The sequence below is a fragment of the Zootermopsis nevadensis genome, unplaced genomic scaffold (assembly GCF_977971745.1).
Source record: "Zootermopsis nevadensis isolate Lab colony 2312 unplaced genomic scaffold, Znev_1.0 Znev_ptg000001l, whole genome shotgun sequence".
In the NCBI taxonomy this organism is placed as follows: Eukaryota; Metazoa; Arthropoda; class Insecta; order Blattodea; family Termopsidae; genus Zootermopsis; species Zootermopsis nevadensis.
This window is the reverse complement of record NW_028259133.1, coordinates 14,810,087-14,834,608: the sequence shown is the minus strand read 5'-3', so window position 1 is coordinate 14,834,608 and position 24,522 is coordinate 14,810,087. Positions and strand designations below refer to the sequence as shown.

Below are 24,522 nucleotides of genomic sequence, written 5' to 3'. Positions count from 1 at the left end.
ATCAGATATGAACGAGGGAACAAAAAAACACAAGCTCTTTACTATACAGAGGGACGAATGACAAAGAAATGTAATAATAATAATAATAAAAAGCAACAAGAAATTTGAAACTGTGAGGTGTGTGTGTATGATAAAGATGAAGGTAATGACAAATGACACGCACCAGTTAAGCCAACCTTCTTCCGGCACACTGCACAGCGATTCTTCTTTTTCTTCCCTTCTTTATCGGAGTCCTTCCCGTCAAAACTATCGTCGACGTCTCCGCTGCTCACAGAACTTTCGGCACTGCTACCTCCTCCTCCGCCTCCCCCGCCTCCAACGGCACCCTCTCCATCCACACTCTGCAATGAAGCAAAACTTCTCAAACACATGAAAAATGTATCAAAAGCACTGAAATTGATAGCAACACACAGCAGTCACTTTAAAAACATTAACTTTATTTTTCAGCTAAAGAAGTTCCTCAGTCCACAACTGAAATTAAATGAGCCGAGACAGCTTAGTCAGTATATTGACTGGGTACGAGATGCACGAGTTGGGCTTGAGCCCCAGGGGCAAGGACTCTTCTCTTCACTACATCCAGACTTGTTCTTTAGCCCAACCAACATATGAAATGGGCAGTGAAAGTTCATTTCCCAAGCGGTAAATCATCCATAGCATAAAACTGACCACTCACTTCCATCCACTGCCGATGTTAACGAGGAAAAGTATAAATAGTATAATTATGGCATGTTCACATGTAGCTCTCCATATAAAATGCCCTCCTTGTTTGAACAGAACCTAGAAATGTCTATAAATTATCACCAACATAAAAGTCATTCAACAGTTGTTACATGCGGATGAACAGGGATAGGGTGAAGGTAATAACCACATTTTCAAGAGAATTATACACACATTGCATATAACTACCGTTTGTTACATCAGTTTGATTCTGATATCATTACAAATATCACTATTGACTATTCAAGATTCTACAGTAGCGCATGTCTACAATTCTGTGAAAAGATAAGCTGTAGGAGATCCTAAAACATATACTGAATGATTCTCAGGGTGATGTAAAATTTGGTATCAAGACAAACATACTGGTAACTCACATCTTTCATAAGGTCGGTGGTTGATGTGGGTGGCACAATGACTGGTATGGTGGGCAGAGCAGTATCAATACTGCTTGGTGCCACTGGTACAGAACTGGGACCAGTGGTGGATACGAAGTTTGTAGCTGAACCACCGCCGCTGCCTGTGCTGCTAGGTGTTGTGTTGGGCGGCTGCTGTTTCTTCTTCAGTGCCTCCTTGTAACACAATGAACACAGTCCATCTGTTGCTGGTGAGCCATAAAACCCACAGCCCGAACGGCACATTGCCTGCATCGGGTTTGACTCACGTTCCATCTTAACTTCTGTTTCCTCCAGACAGCGACGGGGTAAATCACGCACAGGAACAAATAATTGCAGATACCTAGTCAGTACCCCGTCAGGAATGGGTCACCTTAAACAATTAAGAAAAAAACTCACTTTAGCATGATTAATTCAACTAATGAACAAGACACTTGCACATCTACTGTTCGTGACTGTACTCGAGACTTGCAAGGATTGCAGGAAGTCCGAAGTGTTAAAGGCTACTGCATAGCAGATGCTATCATTCCTCCTTCACCTCACTTCCTCACCCTGCAAGTCTCAAGATTACAGTCGCGAACGGGTAACTGCAATTTTAATACCAGAAAATCGGCGATTGAAAAGAGTTCAACCAAAGTCAGGAATTCCTTCATAATAAAATGTAACAATTTCAGTAACACACGCACGTGTCAGCCCTTGAACTTTTGACGACTACCGACTCCCAGATTCCACTCCTGATTATACACACATGGAAGGCCCGTTTGTGGACGAGTATGTCGAAGGCCCAGGGCCCCACGTGGGAATCCCACGGGCTCCCACAATAACTTTTTCATTACAAGAGAAAAATTACAGAAATAAGAGTTAAATATGTAAATAATGACAAAATTAATGGTGTTTAAATATATGACAATAGGGAGGCATCGCCGTATCCTAGTCAATTCCAAAGCCCACGTCTAGCCAAAGTAGTAGCCGTAGAATCCGGTGATGGCGGCGTCGGGTCCTGATAAATCTGTGCGAGTCGTATCGACCATGGTGAGGATGGTTCCTCAGGTCTTGCACGTCCTGGCTGCTCTGTTTTGGCGCATGGTCTCTCATTGTTACTTGGTCCTACCTCGCGCCTCAGGAAGCCGCTGGGACGGCCTGGGCTGAGGTTGGTAACCATTGCATTAGTCGGCTGGAACGTCGAAGTACTCGTCCGCACCTTGCTGATCACAGTACAAGGCAGCGGGCTGGCCTTCGGCTGTGACTAGACCGAGCAGCCTCGTGCGTTGTGCTTTATCCCGTCGAGCGATATGGGAGCTCCGGACAGTGAGCTGCGAGAACGAGAAGGTGTGTAATGATAGTTGCTTGGTATTGCAGCGAGTTCTGGTCCTGTGGGGCCGGAATCAAAGAAGTCGGCCCATTCTAGAGGATCTTCTGTTACAGAGTTACCGACTCTCACAAGTTTTCACCTTGCAAACGCAATGCAACTATTCCACAAGAAAATAATTCGTGTGCAACACAACTTCCGTTTTCTGACCAGTATCTCTTTCATTATGATGGACTGTTTTCACCTGTGGGTCGCGAGAATTTATTGCGTGAAGTTTAATTACAATGAAATGCATCTTGTAAAACTTATCTGAAAAATAACTTCCGTTCAGAGCAACAACAAATAGTTGTTTCACGAAAACCATGCAGCCAACACGTTTCTGGCGTTGAGTCTTTCGTAAAAATACTTCTTCGCTGACCCGTTTCTAAATAAATGCAATTTCCAACTGCGGTTTCATGCGTCCGTTCTGTTCCAATCAGAAATTTATCACAGCCGCCAACTTTACGAACAGCCACCGTGCTAAGTACGTATTTGTATCGCTCACGAGGCCAACACGTGCTAAACGATAAAAACAGAAGAATAGAAGCAAACAACTTGTCACAGCATCCCCGCACCGCCCAGCGGTCGGGTATCGTAACTAGGAGCGCTGATTACTGTAGCATATATACAGAACGCCACAATGTATGATACCTGCAAACTGGAAATAAGCTTTTACGCCCATGAATACTAAAGTTCGCTACACTGCGTATGTGGGGACATCGGGAACTCTAGGTGCATTTCATTATCGTTCCGACTAACTACAATCAAGCTGTAAAATTTATTTCATGCAAATATAACAAAGAATTGTAATTCCAAATCCAGAACTTAGCGAAGATAAAAAACATACATGCCATTGTTTGTGTAATTAATGTGGGGTTGTACTGCTTCCCTTTAATGCAAAACACGTCCTTAATCCCAACCACTTGTCAACAAATCAGTATTCCACGTCCTGCTCTCCCGCCTTTTCATCACCCACCGTTAAAGAAATGACCATTAGCCTGAGACCCCTTCCTTTTAATACAACCCACCGTGGCTACGATTTCCAACAACTTGGGGCACCGGGTCCAAATTTAATGAACCACGTAATAAATTCGAGCGACGAGAAGACTACTTCAACAAAAATAGTGACCTCCTCGTACGGCGTCGCATTATTGAAACTGATAAACGTATTCACACTGCAGAATATTTCTTTGGAAGCGAGCATCCTGTACGGCAGATACTTCACTTCCATTGCCTAAATAGTTAGTTACTCGGTTCATAACAAAACCAAAAAATAAAATAAAAAATGTTGAATCTAGGGGAATAACTGGAAGGTTTTAAGAATTAATAGACTGAATTTTCATATTTAAAAATTTGCTGGGCAGTGATTATTGTTTAACCCAGAAGTATAATGTTCCTTGCTTGAATGACAGACAGTTCAAAACCTAACTGACCAGAAAATATCAACAATCTGCGTAATTCGGGCGACGCGCACAACATGAAGATCAAAACTGCAATGCCGGGACCTCGGGATTTTAGTGTACGGAAAATTGAGTTAATTTTTACTTTCCTTGTATGTACACTTCAAAACACACAAGCCATTTAGCGTGTTTTCATATATATTAAGTACAAAATATTGTACTGCTTACATAAAATCAAATGTGCGAACGTTTTAATTTCAATAACCCTGGAGCAACTGCTCAAAACAATTCTTTTTCAGTTTGCTGCCATTGCACTTGCAGAAGACGGCAATGCCATCTTCTTAAACAAAAGAAGCAGTGCAGTAGCCCTGTACCCTTGGCATCGAAAGGGAAAGTGAGACGTTAGTCTGGCTGGGGCATGAAACAAATATTTTCGGACCTTGAAAATGTAATATTCAAACGACATATTCGACATTAACATTGAGCTGTTTACCCCTCTAGATAATCACCTACACCAAATGCTGACTATCGATGAGGTGGGGGCAATACAATACTTCCCCTGCACGCACGCGCACTCAACATACACGGGTTTGCAATACAGCCCGACACGGAGCAATCTCCACGGGTTATTGCATGGCCGCAGTAAGAAACCGACGTCCACGTACATGAAGTTTCAAGGAAATGGAGATTTAACTGCACTCTAAATACAGCAGCTGTTTATGCATCAAACTGTTCCAAAACTTCAACAGTGCTTTTTGAATTGCCAAAGGTTCACAAAAACCCAACCAGGCAAAAAAGCATGCTGGTATTGCACTTCCACGATGCAGCATATAAAATAATTACCAAGTAATAATCGTCTAAACGAATACAAAGAAAATCCGTTTTACACTGACGGCAATTTATCATGACATGGAAGATAATAAAAATGTTTATACACAAGGGGTCCTACACATTTAAGTTTCTTGTAAGAAGTTCCACTAAAGTACACGTAGTAAAAAAAAAATTCAGAACACTGTAAAACAGACAGAATTACCCCACTTAAAAATCCAATGTCTATGGAATGCGTTAGACTTCAGTTACGATATGTTTTTAACTAGTAGTTAACTTACATGGGATTCATTACTGCCAGTATCGTAGACAAAAGGCTGAAGTAGTAGTTCACTTTTACGTTTCACTGTAAATTCAGGGCCATATCTCGGAGAACACCACTGACTGCACATTTAATCTCTTTGCATTCGATTAATATGGTTAGGAAAACAATAAAATTATCTCAAATTAATTTTTAAATATGAGTGGACTACAATGGGGCATTACTGTATGACTAATGCACACAATACGACACAGATGAAATTATCTGGCGAACCCAGGAGCCTGTCTGTATTCACATCGCAAAAACTTCAATTCACAATAACATTTTCTAATGAATGAAACAATCCGCTGTACCACAAAGAAATAGACGAGTGTCCATTCTCAATGTCTTGAAGGTCTGAATGTAATTTTTAATGATAATGTAATCCTACCAACACGGGTTTGAGCATGCAACAAATGGTGGTACGAAGACATCTGGGCGACTATGCGAGGCACATTAAAAAAAGTTTGATGACTCTAATGTATTTTGGGCACGCATCATCACACCCTGCGTGGCCCCGAACACATACAGAAATACATGCTAATACTTTTATCAACTTTTTATAAGCAGCCTACACATACCTGATGACAACCATAATTCTGCAGTCTCAAAACTAGACTAATTCCATTATGTTGCTCAGCAAACACTTGCCACAAAAACTGTTTAGTAATTCACCAAACAATAGAACAATACCACGAGCTGCACAGAAGTGCGCATCACTTCTCGATTTCTGAACGTACTGAGTCAGCCATGATCGGAAGTTCCGCCAACTACCCTCCCTACAAGCCGTGCAGCTACGACTGCAAACACGTCATTTGACTGACGAAGCAAATGTCCACCTCCCAGTGCAGTGACGCCAACAAAACAGAATGAACATAGCAGAACTCCACTCGCAAACACATTATACACACGTGATGAAACGTCTCACGTGACCGAGAACCGACTAGAAAATTAGGCAGGTGTGTGGATTTCTCTGTCTTCCACAAGGTCCACTCGGACATTCTACCACATGTGTACCGACGGTAAAGCGTTCGTAGCATAAAACTGAACACTCACCTCCACGTGGAGTACAGGTTAAATTATCGGGTGGTTAATCACCACTATAAAAAGGACTACTTATGGTGTGCTTCTTTTATTACAAGGAGAAAATTATTAGGCCTTCTTTGCAGCTGCTTTATACACGATGATATCGCCGTTCTCATTGTCACCTGTAAGTTTCATGGACATTCTACATTTTGGGGAGTGGGGAAATGAAAGAGGGGTGGGGGTTTGCGGGTGGAGTTGTGCTTTAAAAGTTAAGGCCCTTTTGCTCATAATACTTCATATCTACTGAAATGAACACCGAACAAAGGAAAATTAAGAGATGTTCTTCAAGGGAGTTCTCGTTATTACCGCATGTCTCCGCATTAAAACAACTTCCGTTAATTACAGATAAACATATTGGTTTTCGCAACGTTCCGGCAAAATACGTGTTTTGTGTTATTTTCAAGACAAATGATCGTCTAGCGGTACAGCATCCGGAGTTCGTGACGTTGGCACCACTGACTGATGAAGCCCACGAGCCTCCTAGTTAACGTGGGAACCAGCTGGTACTATCAAACAATGCACTTCGTATCGTTTACAACATACCAGTATTATTGCATTTTACGGCATTTTTTGTTTCTAGCAGTTACCCTCAACTCACATTTTTGTAGCCACTGGCTTAATCTTTTTAAACAGGCGAAACACGGTACGTACACTGCAGCTATAATCTCTGAACCTGGCTGCTGTATCCCGGTGTTACTTTGTCCGTCTTCTCTCTCTCTAACGAAATTCGCCTCTGAAGAAAATCACGGAAGCGCCTGTATTTCAGTTACAACTAAAGTAAGATTTCCTAGAGAACGTCAGAAAATTCACTAGAATTCATATTGAACTAAAATTAAAACGCTAATCTCAGATCTGTGAATGAAGTGGCATGTGTCTATAAAACTTAAGCCTGAATGTAATGATTAAGAGTAAGATGGTAACAAAGTATCAGAATACAAATGCAGTACAACGGAATTTATCTCTGTAATAGTACTCTGAATATTCCGAGAATATACAACTAGAAAGAAAACTTTCTAGCGGGTACTGTACAATACAGACGACGCCATTTTTATAGTGGCCTTCACTTTGTAACACTTAAAACCAACCGGGGTCCACTGCCATTGTATGTCCCTGGAGTCACTCAGGGCCCCGTCGGTATGTTTCAGGCCAAAAGGGTTCTGCCCTTTACTGAAAAGGTAAATGGATGCCAAATATTACAACACAAAATCTTTGTTGAAAATAAACGAGAAAAAAGCTAGTTATATTTTTAAGACGGAAGGTGAATTTAAACGGATTTATTGCTGTAAAGTCTACGGTGGTGATCTTTCAGGATATGACAAGAATCGAATGCCCCAGTTTCAAGTCAAGTGCCTGAATTTCTCGTTAAGACAGTACAGGTCTCCAAAAACAAAAGTGAAGTGAAAATGGGTCGAACAGACCTTTGTGACGTGGCATTGAAAGGACTGTGGCGCTCGATATCGATAAGCCTTGCGCGAATTCCGGTGTCAATGATCTGGAAGAAAAGAATCGTTCATTCTCGGACAACTGACGAAAATGTTGCAATATAGTTAGTTCATCCTCTACGGGTCTTAGTCATGACAGCTCAGTTCTGCGAACAGCTAATCGTACGAAGGCACTGATGACGTCAGGCCACCAGCTCGGAAACTCGCAGGTTCGGACAGCGATGACGTTTCAATGACGCAAACCAGGAAAAACACTTCCGACGTCAAGATGACCAACTACATTCTATTGAGATTGTCTACGGAGCGGAGAGTGCCCAGGACGCGAAAAACATTTTCATCGAAACTGACAGTCAAAAAAACACTTTTAAGTGTAGTTCACACCATGTTCCTGTAACAGAATAATAATCCAGCTCGATGTTGAACGCATTCAAGTACGTATCGTGAGATTGTGAACTAGCTATGTCTCTTATCTGTCCGTGTTCCTTATCTGTGTTTACTTTTGCTCCACACACACGCACCCCAAACAGAATCGAACGTCAAGACGCAAATACGTTCTCAAACAGACTTACAATGGGCAACAGTGGCATAACTTTTAACTGAAAAAATCCCCGAAGAGTTTATAAATTCAGACATAACAAAGCGAAAACAGGTTAGAGCGGGTACAAGGTGAAACACATTGTCTTGGGCCTCTCGTAGTATAGGAGCCTTGCGTCTAAAATTAATAAACCAGTTTGGACAAACTTTCAATGGCATACAATGGAATGTTTTACTGGTTTTTTTAGCGGAATCAGTAGGAGGAAGGCTCTGAACGAACACGAATTCATATCGTATTGAGGTATTCCGTGGAGATATTCCATTACCTTATACACAAATATTACAACACAGGTTTGCAAAGGGGAACAATTATTTCAAGTGAGAAACACATCAATTTAAAACAATCTGTCATCTTGGATTGCGGTTTTTAATACATACTCGAACGACAGTACAAGCTGAGTTAAATCTGGCCCGTTAAGTTGAAGGATAAACTCAAATTACGTCATCGGCGAATATTGCATCCACGTTTACATTTAGCAGCTCGTCAACAACAAGTGACAATTTTCTCAGTCAGAATGTCTCGTGCCCTAACGTCGAAAAGCCAACAGTGGACTCTGCCAGGCAAGAAATACTTCACAAATGCCCATTAACATTTACACAACAGTCCGCCATAGGTCCCCATCCTGGGTCAGATGAATCCAATCCACACCATACAATAATATTGAAACAAGGTCCATTTTAATACCCCCGGGCCAATAAACGCGAGGGTCTTCCGAGTGTAAACAGAATCCGATGCGTAAAAGTGTTCATTACAGTGCAATTTAAACCAGTAGCACCATAACTTCGCGATTCTATCTCAGCTGTACAACCAGCACTTAGACACGTCACTTCACAAGGTGACGCCAGTGTTGGCTTTACTGCGTGGGCCAAAACAATGGCACGCAAAGCTGGCTCATCGAGCGATACCATCACAAAACCAGCGATTTCAAACCAAGAATAGACACCAAATTCATGAACTTCGCCTTTATGCCAAATACAACCATCTTAAAAGCAGTGGGTTAAACGCAATGTCAAAATTGTGCATTTCGTGCAGAATTTACCTCAGGCGCTTTTCGTCTCATATCGAACACAAAGGTTCATTATTGAGTTCACAACCACAAGCTCTATTTCTGGAATATCCACTTAATATATTCTATACCATCTACATCTAAACCTGCGTCTCTAGCCCTTTCAGGTTTCATATTTAATTTTCTTTAACTGAGAAACTGACGTTCACACTTTGAAGCCGATGCCCATCTAAATATTTCAGAAATCAGTCCTACGGCATATATATATATATATATATATATAATTTCCACTGGGATTTAAAGGGTCACTGGTGATAATTGTACTGATTTACCTGGTATTATTTTTATTTGCTATCTGAGACTACACTTAAAGCTTTACTGTTTATGTACAAAACAAAAACGGACCAAAAACATATTTTAATCAAGGAAAGCAAAAACGACAATTTCATCTGAGTTATCAATACTAATTACGAACAAAAAAACCCAATTATTTTCCTTCATATTTTTATTTGTTATGATCATGAATACCCTTAAACACAACAAAAGAGATCCAATTAATATTTGCGTCTCACGTTTATTAATACGGCAGACAAGCGCTCGTCGCAACGGAGAATGACCAGCCAGCAGGTCGATGGCCGTTGCACCACGTGCAAGCCAGCTCGCTTGTTGCGTGGGGTTAGTTCCCTCAACAGGAATGCGCGACCGACATTAAGAGCTCAATATTAAACACGATGAACAATAACACGTCTCCGATGTGAAGAAATGTCTCTTCTCCTCCTCGTGTAATGTGTATCAAAATGGTATATTTTATTTGATCTGAGTTACGAGACATTGCGCGGACACGACGGCATTTCAACTTTCCAACTAACGTGCCAATGCGGGAATTTGGTATTGAAATGGCTAATGATGTCTCCCGTGTCTTAATGAAACACACACAAGATGGCTAACTGAATCAAATAAGTAAAGAAGAACATGTTTCTTATTTATACAATGAAATTGAAAGTAACCATCACGACATAGCGGAACGAAGTAACGTATGAACACTACAATGTGCATTAAACACCAGAACAGAGAAAGTACTCAAGCCCCTCCAAAACACATTCTCTTCACAGATTCCAACTTGCTGTACTTACTATAGTACCAAATTTCAAGTTTGCTATTAAACTGCCAACGGTCCTTTCTAAAAGCCAACAGTCGCTCAGTCTTTCACGAGGATTTGGGGTTTTCACAGCGGTGAGTACGAAGATGGCTGCCTCCATCAACAAGGCCATCGCCCTGATAATGCAGGCAGCAAGGTTCTTCCACACTACAAGGCGCTACAACCCAGAAAAGTCTTTCATTATGGTGTTCCACTAGACCATATGATGAGCCATGTTTCTACCCACACTACAGTTTTAATATAATCTTACCAACTACGACTAGGCCTCCAAAGTCGTATCTTACCTTCGGATTTTCGGGCAAATTTTGTATGGATTTCCCTGCATGACTCAAGCCATGCCAATCTATTCTCCTTGACCTTAAAACCCTAATAATATCTGGCGAAGAGTACGAATTATGAAGCTAGCAAAACAAGTGTATTAGGTAATTAATTACGAACGTAATGAAACATTTTATGTCTACCCTCGAACCGAATTCACTAACAATAATTCCATAAGTACATTCAAATTGCATGCGGAAAATAAATTCGTCATGAAGTGGTATTCTGTATCTCTTCTAGCAGAATCACCGATCTGCGATAAATTCTAACAAAGCGTAACATGAATACGTCCGCTAAAAGCTCGAACATTGCTCATCACTGTCACGTAATGCTGAAATGGGGGAGACTGTCAACGGACAGAAATCGACTTGGTTGGGAGTTGAACGACCTTCACGAAGCTGCCGCTTTAAAACTACCTGTGCTTCAAGTTCAGTGGCGTTTCTTTAACAGAAACACGACAATCAGGGGTTCTGAACCTTTTCCGTATCTGCGGCCACATTCGCCCTTCTCATCGAACCGTGGCCAACGAAGTTATGAATTAACGTTTATGAAATGTCATGGTAATTTATTAAAATCAGAATGGAAGAGCGCCATATTTCAGTAGGTTTAATTTGTTGTGGGGGTTCGCACCCGTTCAGTCCCACTTCTTGATCTGACGTCCTTCATTACGCTGAACAGTGACGGGTGCTGTCAAACGTTAACAAACCTACCATCATGATGTCACAGGTAGCACAAAACACGCGAGCTAGGGTCTGAAAAATCCAAGTTCACAGGACCAGGAGGGCGAATTCCACCATTAATACAACCAACAAATCAGTTTAAAGTCGTTGTGAAGAAGTAAATTACGGTGACTTCATTTATCGATGGGGCAGAGGGTGGATTGAAATATCAGTAAACTTACAAACAACATAACGCAGTCTTTCTTAACAGGCTGAAACCAAGTGGGTGAAGAAATTAAACTAGATAACGGGCATTGAACTGTTTCAACATTATGTATAAGTTATCTTACCGCATTCTATCTTACAAGGGAATATAGCTGTTCTTCCCGACTGTTGACGTCAATATACACTAATAAAACAAAGCCGACGAAAACTATGACGTAACAATTACTGTTTCTTCCATAAAGGTATTGTAACCGGGCAACCGACTTTTGTTTAGTTTTTTAATAAACTTTGTAAATTTAATCTGTACTGTTCATTAGGTTATGAGCCTTTTATATTAATTTATTAACACTTTTTATTTCACATTAATTCCTAAAGGATTTGTTCAATTTATCACGTGTTCCTGCATCACGCAACTCAAGGTGTTCATTGCGTTAACAACGTGGACATCCGCTTCTAAGCGGTGGAAGGAAGGCCAGCGCACACTACATCGAAGCGAACCGAACCAGCAAGAGTACTTCCCGATCTTATTTTCTCAACGGAAAACTCAATTCAGATCTGCGAGGCCTTGTTGGATACCCAACCTCAATCACATGCTCCCAAATTAAAAACATTCTCCATTTTACAAACACCAACATCGCGTCCACCCCCGAACGGCTGCTGCTGTGCGGTGTCGACAGCGGCACCTTCGAAGTTAAGCAGTGCATTTCAGTTTATTCATCAATTATATAGCACACAGGTTATGAATAAAAATAAAATGAATTATTTGCAGCTCGCTCAAAAACTACAACAAAGTTCATGGAAAAAGAAATATAAAGTGACAGAATTATCTTTCGTAACAGTGGCCCCATTTATTAACCATTTGATGCCGAAGTTCGTCTAAATATCATTGGAAAAATTCAGTCCGTACCGCACAGGAAACATTACACTTCACCATTACAAAGATCAACCGGTTAATGCATTTAAAGGATACGATTTATCACTCTTTACTCTGAGAATCAAACGAATCCGACAAATGCATAATAGCTACTGACTGTTAAAGCAGGCAAGTGGTATATATACTTACCACCAGGCTTTCAAGGGTTTAAACAGTTTCATCAAGAATTTCGGCTACTAACATGTCTTGTTGCTTTAGAAACTCGAATCCCACACTGTTTAATTATTTGATTATAAATAATGCCGTAAACAAACAAGTCAATGGGATAAAAAATTGAATTTGTGTTAGAAAGAAGACAAGCATAATTCTCTTCCACATAGTTCACAAATGTAAATGTTATAAGCAATAATAAATACGATGCCCTTACCTCACTCTTTCTTCAAGATATCCACCGGCAAAATAAAATGGAGAGAGTGAAGAACAAGTCAAGAATTTCTTAGTAATTCACAGAAGAAAAGTACTTTGGTTAATGTAAAAGACTTTTAAAAGCACAAAAGTATCTCGTCTACAAGCGATTCACAGCTCAGCTCTTTCCACAATGACAAAAGCGGATTGTTGACGCCAATACCACTAATGTGTCAATGCCGAATGAAACTACGACGCAACAATTACTAAAGGAATTAAGTGCAATACGGTTTATTCAGTCTATTATACTGCATGCATAAGAAATGAGCCTTACGGCATCCATCCACTGACTCTGCACAATTTCTACTCAGTCCTGATTTGACTCCCAGAGCCATTGGATGGATGGATGCTTACGGCATGCTCAGTCAATATTGTTGCACGTTTGGTTTAGGAATTCCAATACTTATTACACTGTTGTATACGCAGGTGTTCATATAAGATCTGACCAGTATCGTTCTATATCGTTATATTTACACATTTTTTAGTTAAAAATAATACAAAGAGAATTACTCAAAGATACAATTTGGTTACATTTCATCCTAACTGTAAAAAGCATAAATTAATATTAAATATTTTCTCTATAAGAAGGAAATAAATTTAAAAGGAATGAAAAGAGGCATGACGAAAATTTTACAATTTCATTTGCCCTTATTTAAAAATAACGTCCGGTTTTAGTATACTTGCCCCGGCGCTGTTGAGTCCATCCCTGGGTGAGAGAAAAATGTTTCCTTCGTTCGATTCCCGGCAAAGGTGTTTTTTGTTGTTCGGATAGTAAGCACTAGGGAAGAATGGCGCTAAGGCAAATTTCGTTTGTCCCTGAGAAAGGATCTGATTAATGAAGGTCACAAATCCGAAAACTGTCCTGAGTTTCAGAAGATGAATTTGTAAGAAACTGTCGTATTTCCCCTTAGCAAATACTGCAGAATCTACTGGTCATATGTAAACCAGAAATTGAGGGTTCACATGTTTCTTTTCTCGTTCGCTTGTGGCTCGTGGAGAAGAAACCTGGCGTAATTATTCCCTAAGACAAATGAGACAACACTGGAAGGTTAGAACTCAGGGAAAAGTGTCCTGAGTTCGATTTCCGAAGGGCGGTTCCTTTAACTCCGAAACTTAACAAGATACAACAACGGCGACAGGATCAGAGTTTTTTACTTCGAAGAGGAGATTACAGAAACAAAGACCTCGACACTCATAAACTGTCCTGGATTCGAGTCCTGACAAGAATGGTTTCAGTTGACAGAAGCGTAACTGCGATAAAAGAACGAAGCCAAGGCAAAATATGTGCGTTTCGCAGAGGAAATTACAGGCCCTAAGGTCACAGACACGAAAACTGTCCTTGGTTCGAGTCTTTATTAAGGTGTTTCTTATTAGGGTAAATTTTACTGGCATATTAAAGAGTACACATTTAATGATTAGGCCTATAAGCTTTACTGAAATTAACATTGATAAGGAATGTAAGCAGTTGTCTCATGTTCCTGCGGTACACTCCAGGCACTCTTCGAGTAATAAATAGCCGAAGCATTTTATTTGAAATGGAAAAATAAAAAATGCAATAACAGATATAGACAATGATATGCCTTCAAACTGGGACTACTTGTTTAAAAGGCTTAATATTACGCGGTGAGGTGATATTTTCTCATATCCGTCTACATAAGATGTGTGCTATTTACCACAGATCACAGTCTGCATACACAATCTAAACCTCACGAATCTGGCAACCATTTAACCATGATGACATGCTGGATCTGTTCCTGTCATAAGAAACAAGCTAGCACAGACCTCTGGCCTAAGAGACAGCATAAGTTTCGCGTTATTTGCGTTACAACTTCTCGCCTGTGTTGACGCAGAACAACAAAACCAAGCAGGAAGAACTGGCACGAGGCACGTCTAAAGATACAGTTTAAAGAAGACGCAGAGTCTTTTGTGAAGTCTTATAAACACTAGCCAATCATTGCACTAGATGGTCGGTCGGTCTTACACACGTTTAATTTAGCACACATTTTGAAGGCCGAAAAAGACGCGTGACGTATTTCTCAATACTGTGGCCTCCTGGAGAAGGCTGATCGAAAGAATTATAGGACCTACGTCATGAGATGATAGGACCATTCCATATGGCTTACACTTTGTTAAGTTTTTACTGTACCTAAGCTCATATGTAGGGCAATCCAGCAACTCCCCAGACAGCCATCCTGAATCGGCTACCTAAAATGTGACGGATATCGAAGTATTGAATTCGAAGTTAAAGTGACAATCCGATCTGGGGGAAATCATGAAAACAAGCTTCAAACTCATTTTTGGGGGCAAATACGCACATAAATTTAAACTAGTTTAATAATAATTTATTAAAGGCACACATTTACACTAATTCAGAGTCGACGGATAACGAAGGCTTGTATTCTGAACGCGATTAACCAAACGCAATTATTTCAGCACCGCATCTTGGAGTGTCTCATTGGTCATTAATCATCCCGCGCGTCTTTGGACGTGTCATTATCGTACAGTCTGTTTTACCACTAAGGAGAAGTCTCCGATGCGATGTGTCTGACTTCTAGTCCTTGGATTAAATTCTGAGAATATCGAACAACCAGGAATATCCAATTTCCTTTCCTTCCTGTCTCTTTTGGGGAAAACAACAGAATGATTGCCATGTACCATTCACGGTTCAATATCGAAAACAAAACAAAACGGTCGTAGGCGATATTCCCAAGAAATATATGTTAAGTGATGCTGAATCCTAAAAGCTCATTAGCGTGGCGCAATTTGTGTATATAGGCAACGCAAACTTTTTACTATCCACATACAAATGCCACAATGCGTTACATACTACTTGTAAAAGAAATGATTTCAAACCAGTTTTAATAATTTGCGCTGAATTGAGCGAATGCTGAGGTCGCCGGTTTAAATACCACAAAAGGACACGAATATTTCTGTAAGCTTTACGTCGCCGTCAATCATCGACACGATTCGGGGTTTCTGCCACGTGGATGAAGAAAAAGGAAGATTACTGTGGGAATGGAAACCCTCCGTACTTAGGCCCACGCAAGAAAGGCGGTTTACTGAGAAGTGTAACGCTGTCTCAAAGTGTGCACAATGATGTGTGTGCCCAAGACACGCAGTAAAGAGAGCAGCCATGTGTTTGTTTACCACTGCCGTAGAGGACGATGCAGCAGCTGGAACCTTTGAAAATGTTCCAACTTCATATATATATAGTGCATGAATTATCGCTAGAAATAACGAAACGCTTTTTCTTCACGAGGGCTGGCTACATCATCCACGTCAAACACAGAGATTCAAATTTGTCCTTAGTAAACAGCCAGCTAATAGCGTGAAGCCAATTCGCAGGCAATTCTGTATTGATACACCACCTCCCCAGCGGAGTCGGAATACACTCCAAGGTCAGACCCAATATCCAAGTCCTCTTGAGTCACCAGGAACAAATACCCGGAAACACTTCTCGGGGTCACGAAGCGCTATTGGTGACTGCAGTAAAGATCGGTAGGAACCAGAATTTGTTCAGAGCTTCCAGTGTTCATTACGAAAGAAACAGACGCACTTCCTACTCACACACTTTTCTAGACTGGACACGGTTACAATTATCCAGTGACGTGATATGGACTGGTATGATTTGTTAACAATAAGCGTATCACTGCCCGAGGAAAACATACGCCTCAATTCTAACCTCGAACAAAGGAAAATAACTACATTATCGATGACGTAGTCAAGACGATATCATTATCGATGACGTAGTCGAGACGATATCGCAACTACCAAAACACAAAAGCAATGCTCAATATATAACACGACAGGGGAAGCAGGGCTGGGTTAAGGCCCTTGTAGACCACCGTTTCACTGGCCCTTGGTGGATGCAATGTTATGGGTGTATCGATTTCCATGGTCAGACTGGTGATCAAAATGATGTTTAGTAACTATTTCTTTGACAGACACCTGCTACAAGTTTTATCATACAATAAAACATTATCAAAAATGTTTTGGCAGGCTCTACTGCCTACTGTTGGATAATACGACTCTGAATGGAAGGTGCTTGACAAACTTCAACCGGAAACGATTTCTTTTATCATCAGCCCTTATCAACATCTTTTCTTTTGCACCTTTGTATCTTTTAGACGCCCTTATAAAGCTGTGTAATGATAGCGCTGCTGTAAAGTAGAATTTAAGTTCTCACGGCGGTGAGTACGAAGATGGCTGTCTTCTGGCTATCAGAAGTTCACTCTTAACGGTAACGTCACAAAATCTACTTCGAGTGTAATTCATTTCCACGAAAAGATCAGTGATCGTAGCGCAAAGAAGTGGAGAACGAATTTCGTGTACAAACATTTAGGGAGCTTTCACAGCTAATAGCGGTCGGTACCTTCTCAGGCGACCTGTAGCGTATTTTAGGGTAGGAGAGCCAGAAAAAAGAACAAAAAACACACGATAGTCGATATCAATAATTTTAACCGAATACTTATGCACGAAGCAGGAATCCCTCAAACTTAATACGAAAAATTTACAATTCAGTTTAATAACTGTCCGTACATACTTTCTAGTCGCCACCACGGTACACTACAAAAACCTTACAGTCTCTCGAAAAATGTGTTCTTTTATCACACTTGTGGTTCACTTTCACCTGATTCGAGTATTTATGACAAATACCTACTTTTCTTAAAATATTTGAATCTACAGTAAATAGTAATGCTATTAACAATTAAAAATCAATTAAACAATTCCGTCTGATTTCACGAACACCTCAAAGTTTCGCCCTGTTGCCATATTTGACGACTGCTGACGATAATATGTAATTGTAGGCATAAAGTTAAATGTATGAGTTAGCAACTCGCGGCCCGCCGATGTTTTGTGAAGCCCGTTTACTATCTTTAACACAGTATAAACCTTTTTTGATGAAAAATAGTTACCAGGCATGAGAAAACACGTTGTTGACGCATTTTACAATACCTGCCGCTCTGAGCAACTTTCAGCTTAGGACCTAATTAAGAACGTCAAGTCAAGAACTATGACGCGTCATACTGATGAACACTTGGAGGAATACACGCGAATTGCAATAGAAAAGAAAAGAAAAGAAACATTGTACTGGAAGATTACTGTAGTAAAAGCAGCTTCAAGTATATCTCACTAATGATACAGTCTGTTACAGAAAATTAATGAGCAATGTGTGACCCTGCTTGCAATCGAGTTTCAACAAACACCTCTAACACCGCGAGTAGATATGAAGGGGCGAATGTGGCGCCAGGTCTGGAAAAAAACAGAGAATCCCTGGAATCGTCAGGTTTTTAATAACTCACTGCCTTTCTCCCTGAGCCTGTAACAGGATTCTATACTGAACCACATCCTCATACAGAATTCCACTTCCAGGAATTGCAATCAGGATAGAAACGTGGAATGTTATTGCTGAATAAAACTAAACTGATAAAGCACATTTAATGTGTACTGTACAACATAAGCATTATGCATTGGCAAGACTGGTTTCAGCGGTGGCCTTGCTGAGGTATCGGCCTCCACTTTCACTCGTTCTACCAGCAATCCCGTTTTGTTTTCCTCTGGTACACACCAGCGGCTTGGCCTACCTGCCCAAGCTGGAAACATCGTCACTTTGTGGGTGGTACAGTTAAAGACAGCAATAACTCTGAAACGGCCCGAGGAACACGAAACACGATTTCAAAGCCGGCGCACGAAGCGGTACGATTAAGAAGTTGGAGTGGGGATTGGGGAAAGAGACAAAGTGCAACAATTTCTCTGTGATGAAACGCCTCGCCTGATCTTTTAATCATTCCCGATTTCTACACAATTTCAAACGCACTTATGACGTATGGCTGGCGAAAAAGCAAATGTTTAATTTCCAACACAGACTGCATTAGAAACTGGTTAGCTAACCCTTAAGAAGCTAATAAATAGTTAATCAAGTGGTTTAGGAATGCTCGTCACATTGTTCACAAAACCCCAACTACAAGCCCTATTCTGAGCTTGGTGGGTCCAGTCCAATTCTCGCAACTCATTACTTAAGGCCTTGCCAACACCGAAATTGCAGGTTTTAAAACTAAAATTTTGAACAAATTTCTCATGTATCCGATTGGTTTAAAACATACGTATAACTATTAGGTTTTAATAAGACAGGTAAAACGAGAGTAACGATTACATTAGAATAAATTAAAGGAATTCCTGTTCTTATTCAGTCCAAAAGCTGTTGAAGTTGTCTCATCTTCTATAAGACCTGAACTCTTTTTGTTTCGGCGAAAAACGTGGTCTAGCACAAAGAACAAAACCTCTAAGCATTTGAAAATACAACAAATGCAGCAGCGGATCAAACATAAGCAAGTCGAAAATGATTCATGTTCTCAACACAAATTAGCGGCAATCGCGGGGGGGGGGGGGGGGTTTCCAAACTGGTTGCTCCCATGCGTGCTACATGTCTCGCACGCCTTCGTCTTCACTATGTGTGCATAGCCTGTGCAAAGCAGGTAAATGATCAAACGTCGAATCAAATGAAGTCATTCTGAACAAAGAAGCATTATTGGTGGCCTGTTCCGGCCTCCATTACTATTTTTTCCACAAGAGTCGGGAGTCTGTTTCTCCAATAACTTTATTTGCAAAGCATTCCTGTATTTCTGACCGCCTGCTGGCCATGGACGTGACGTTAGACTAATCCGCCATCTGTTGAAGTTGTAATCTTCTACGCTGCATATTTTTAGTACAAAGGCAAGGCTGCTTAGGATTAATGGGCACACGCAGCCATGAAGTGTGCGTCAAAGCACATCAAATGGCGAACAATCCGGAAGCGTCGGAACGAAGGTCTGGGGTCGAAATATCACATCGTACTTGTAACTTAACTGTACTGGATGGCAAGAATGAAAGGACAGAAGAGTGACAATACACCTTTGAACCTTCATTACTAGTACGCGAGTGTTTTTCCTAATGGTGTTTCCCTGGTCGAGTACAAGTAGCCTTCACCGTGTTAGGCAAGGTCTTCCCACTCAATGTCTGACCCTCAGAATTCTAACATTAATCAGCATGAGACAAATACCCAATTCGACCTACAAATCGACTATAATTCACGTATCACGTGGGGCAGCTATCTTGCTATACGGACGAAATCATCGCCTTTCAGCAACCGACTTGAATCTGAACTGCAGAGTCAGATTCCACCAATATCCAAATCCGATTTTTACAGTGACATATCAATGAGATGAATAGTTACATAATGAAAGACAGTTAGTTCCATCAGAGGAACTGACACCGGAAATTTATCTTCGTCGCCATGTTCGAAATTACTCGTATTCTACAGCTCACAGGTAAAGTTGTCTCTGGTGCTTAAGGGCGTAGAGATAATACCTCCATACATTCCTAATCTAGGCAACAGGAGAATGGTTTAGCTTCAACCCCAAGGAAAGGATCCTGATACCCAAATGATAAGCGTTGCAAGGGCTCCGAAACCAGTCTGAACATTGTAACGACGAGAAAAAACACGGACAATCCAGAATTAAACCACGATCGTCTACCCCACAGCCGGTCGCCATACTGAATCAGCTATCCCATCTCTTATTGTGCGGCCCACAATCGGGTAAGGCCGACTGGAACGTTCCATTGCGTCGTTCTGTCCAAAGCCCAGAAAATGCGTTGACCCTTGCATCAATATCTTCAATACACGTACCCCAGTGGCTTATTACTGAGGAAAAACTTGGCCAGGAGAAGTGTAATATTCAGAACGGTTCGATCAGGAGCATGGGCAGTAGAACCGTATATGTTAAAGGGTCTCGCCACGCTTAGCAAATTCCTCCCGCTACTCCACAGATCAATACAGAGGACAAGCCTTAAAAATAGCGTTGTTTCATTACAGCCAAACTACTGTTTGGATCAACATCTCACGTATCCATCGTCAGCAACTCACAACGCAGAATATGAAGAAATCATTACGATGGAAAATAAAACGTTCCAGAGCCGATACCACAGTAGTCCGAAAACTGGGCGCGACCTGTCTGAGGGCCGTGCCCAATTTCTGGTGGGTGTACTGTGCCTATATTGCAAGCCCCCAATAAAGCATCCTGGTCACAGTACTGGACTAATCTCAGGTGAAGCTTGACTTATGAGAAGAGAAGGCTCTCTGAAAGGAAAACATCAACACGCCGACGTCGGATTAGAACCTAGGAAATAGAATTTTCGACAAAATTAACTGCACACTAATATTCTAGGTTTTATCGTCCTTAGTCGGCTTAGGCTCTCAGAGGGCTCTTACGCCACGGATTATTATTATGCATGAATCACAAAATTGAACACTAATTATTCTGGATCCCGAAACTTTCATTTGCTTGCCACACCGCGCAACAGTGCGTAGCGTACCTGCGCTTGACTTCCGTCAATTGTCTCGGTCTTTTCTCTCCCTATACGTATAGCGTGCCGTAAATTAAGATCACCTAACAAACGTGTAAAATAGTTTGCCAATTGAGTAGAATGGAACGTATTTCATGAAGTTAAATGAAACTAGGGCTGCTGTGTGTACAAAATTCCACATTAAAAAGATACATCGCAGTTGGATACTTCTCTTAATGACTGAGGGTTCTTACGAATTTGAAATTTACGCCTGTTTATTTCGTCTTCCTTCCGTTATTTCTTACAACAATGTCACGAATTTAAAAATTGTGTGATTGGCCACACGCTGTGTGGAACAGAAACGATTCGTTATTTGTCTATTTCTATTAAAGTTGACGAGACTATACAGCTAATTTCATTCTAAATAAAATATGGGAATAATTTCCTTTGTGTGAAGTCATGATTACAATCTAACAGAATACATTTATTAGACACAGCATATTAATATGTGGTTTTCTGTGTTGTTGGCCTGTATTTACTTAAGGACATTGTAAGTAAGTAAGACTACAGCCAGATATTAGCAAAATTCGGCTTGCATCATTTCATAGACCAAGAAGTTCGTCGCATTTCAACACAAACTGACACCACGATTAGAAATCCTCATTAAAAATGTAAGTGAAGTCGTATTCCGAGACCAAGAGGTACGCAGACTGAGAATGGTTAAAAGCTGCCCTCAACAATAATCCCATGAACAGCGTACCCAAATTTACGTTACAGACAGACACACACAACAGCTGTAGTATCAAACGAAGGGCTGCAACGACAGTACAAATTTGGATTTCAATTTCATAGACATTTCAATGTATTCCAAGACGTCGCTTTAGTTTCTCTGTTATAACGCACAATTCCTTCTCATGTAACTGTTACTTCTTCACGAGTTTCTGTCCCCTAAACAAGTTACCGAGGCCGGCTTAAAATAGCTTGGAGCCTGGGGGCAAACAACACCACTGCCCGCTTTGCACACTGCAAACCCAAGACAAACTTAGCGCTAGTCCAAACGCGTACAATCGACAGTAAATTATATGGATTACAGATGTTAAATATCTTATCACGCTTCTTTGGTAACGTAACACGAAAAAAAATCCTGCAGAACTACATCAAGGGCACCGCTTTCTAAAATAATTACACGCTCTTTGCTTTTTCGAGTCAAGAATTACAAATGTCACTATCTTATTACATCAGGCATAATCATATACTGGAGGCCATTATTAAAAAGGATTATAATATAAACAGTAACTTCGAAATCTTATAGAAAATTATTTTTCTAACAGGCACAAAAGACTATCTTGTCTCGATTTGACTACGAAGGTGAAATAATTTATTTCTCAACACAACAAAAGAAACCTAGTTATTTCTGTAATGTCAACTTACTAAGTAACACTCACTGACTCAATCAAAACGCAGACTTACGCACGAGCACACGCGCTGAAGTGTGCCACTACGAAATAAACCACGGCATTGTATAGAAAGACGAACTACGTACTTCATTCGTGGAGTACACAGAGCTTGCAAAACTGCTTTCACCATCTCGATATACGTTGTCAGGTGGATGTTCGCCCTGTAGCATAACAGCAGGCGAAACCGCAGTAACGGAGTTGCGTAACAGCCATCTTCAACTGAAACTATTCGGGCCACGTGTGATCTACAACAGCCACCAGGCGAACCCATTCTTTACTAAGGAGCTTTGACCACACGTAACGCCGAATGATAGAGTAATTGGTGAACGAGTTGAAAGGACAATGAAGGAAGTGGCCGTGGCATAATTTTAAGATTCTGTCCTGGAATCTGCCTAGAGGAACGGAAAAAATAAATCAGAATAATCTGTCTCCGGGCCAATGATTGAGAAGTTCGGTCGAGTCCACTCACAAACGCCACCTCAAATTAACATTACTGACTCAAAGAGGAGACAAAATTAAAAACAGTTTTGTTGTAGTTGCTAAGTCTATTCGCATATTATTTCTGAAACTCGTAAAACGCAAAAGATTACAGAAAATAACGTTTAAAAAGTTTCCACGCAATGTATGACATGAAGCTTTCACGGCGACTACGGATAATGAATTCTTCTCCGGCTACCACACAGAGGACGAGGACGGTTCTCGAAACGCTGGTGTTTTCTCCGTTAAACCATCTGACACGGCTGGTAGCCCAAGAAGAATCCATTATTTCCACACAAAATGAAACTATCTAGTGTCGTCATTTTAAGGCTATACGGAGCTAGTTAAGAAACGGGATCACACCAATACTTCTTTTTGAGTAGGGAGAGAAATTCTAGATTGGCAATTCTGTTCACGACACGCACAATCACGACGGAGTAGCGGGTTCGAATTACGTTCCGCTGGATGCTCGTCACAAGGTCTGCTCAGTCTAACCGCGGGCCTACTGAGCAAAAGACAATTACGTATGGCTGTCTCCACAACGTGCAAAATGGCCAAAAACCTTGGACCACGAAACACCTGAATACCTTGCCAAGTCGTTTATTTTCTCACACGGCGCAAGCACTTGAGAGTTCGGAAATATATGACCAGTAAACTACGTGTTAATAGCCATCACGTCCAAACAACACTTAAAATGTGGAGGGCGCTTTCTTCACAAACTCATTATAAAAACTGAACATTTTTCAGTGTCCCATTCCCATTTCAGTAACATCGTGTATGTGCATGCACGCACGTCCAGTACAGTTTGATCATAATGACAAATGAATGCAGTTTCCATGATTTCTACGATAAGGCGGCTTGCGTTTCTTTTGGTAGGAAGTATTTTTACAACCCCTATCCGTCAGAGAAATGCAAAACAGCAGTTAATGCAATGCAGAAAGTTCATTAACCACATTAACAGCGGAAAGACTCAGTTACAGGCACATTTAATCTACTTTACCAAACTGTGATGGGTAAGGTCTACAACAACTTATTTTCAATTATCAATGATTACTAAGACGATAATCACCAACGTGTAACACGGGATGGTTTTTGTCATTCAAAGACAGGCAGATTCCTACTGTAGCAAACCACTAAATGCACAATTCAAACAATTTTTTTTCACTGGAAATGTTTCATTGCAGCGACGGGTCGAACACCCATTAGAGGAGTCCTGCCAAATTTTAAAGCTGCCAGAGAGAAGTGTTAAGGTTCAAGCTGGTTACAGCGCCTACGTAGTGGTACATAAAATAAGCGGCCCCTATCTTCGAAAACGCCTCAAATCACAGCGAGAAGCGACGGTGTAGAACCTCTTAACATTCATAGGGAATTGTACGGGGTAAAATACTGCATCAACGGTATTCACACAAGTAAATAAATTCGTTTAACTTCCTTGTATTTCTGCACGAAAT

The 24,522-nt window shown here is 40.9% G+C and overlaps 1 protein-coding gene across 11 annotated transcripts in view; it reads right to left on the bottom strand.

Moving 5' to 3' along the window:
• drn (zinc finger AN1-type doctor no) overlaps window positions 1–24,522 on the bottom strand; it is a 35,446-nt gene that overhangs the window by 3,312 nt on the left and 7,612 nt on the right. For 8 of the 11 annotated variants that reach the window (XM_022063227.2, XM_022063210.2, XM_022063259.2 and 5 more), the window contains 2 exons: window positions 1,092–1,482; window positions 164–341 (listed from right to left, as the gene is read on the bottom strand). In XM_022063227.2, coding sequence (XP_021918919.1) covers window positions 164–341; window positions 1,092–1,385 — 472 coding nt within the window. In that variant the 5' untranslated portion in view covers window positions 1,386–1,482. Of the gene's footprint in view, window positions 1–163; window positions 342–1,091; window positions 1,483–2,220; window positions 2,423–5,567; window positions 5,841–12,777; window positions 12,938–24,522 lie in introns of those variants that run through there. The other 3 variants (XM_022063300.2, XM_022063320.2, XM_022063284.2) reach the window with 3 other exon arrangements.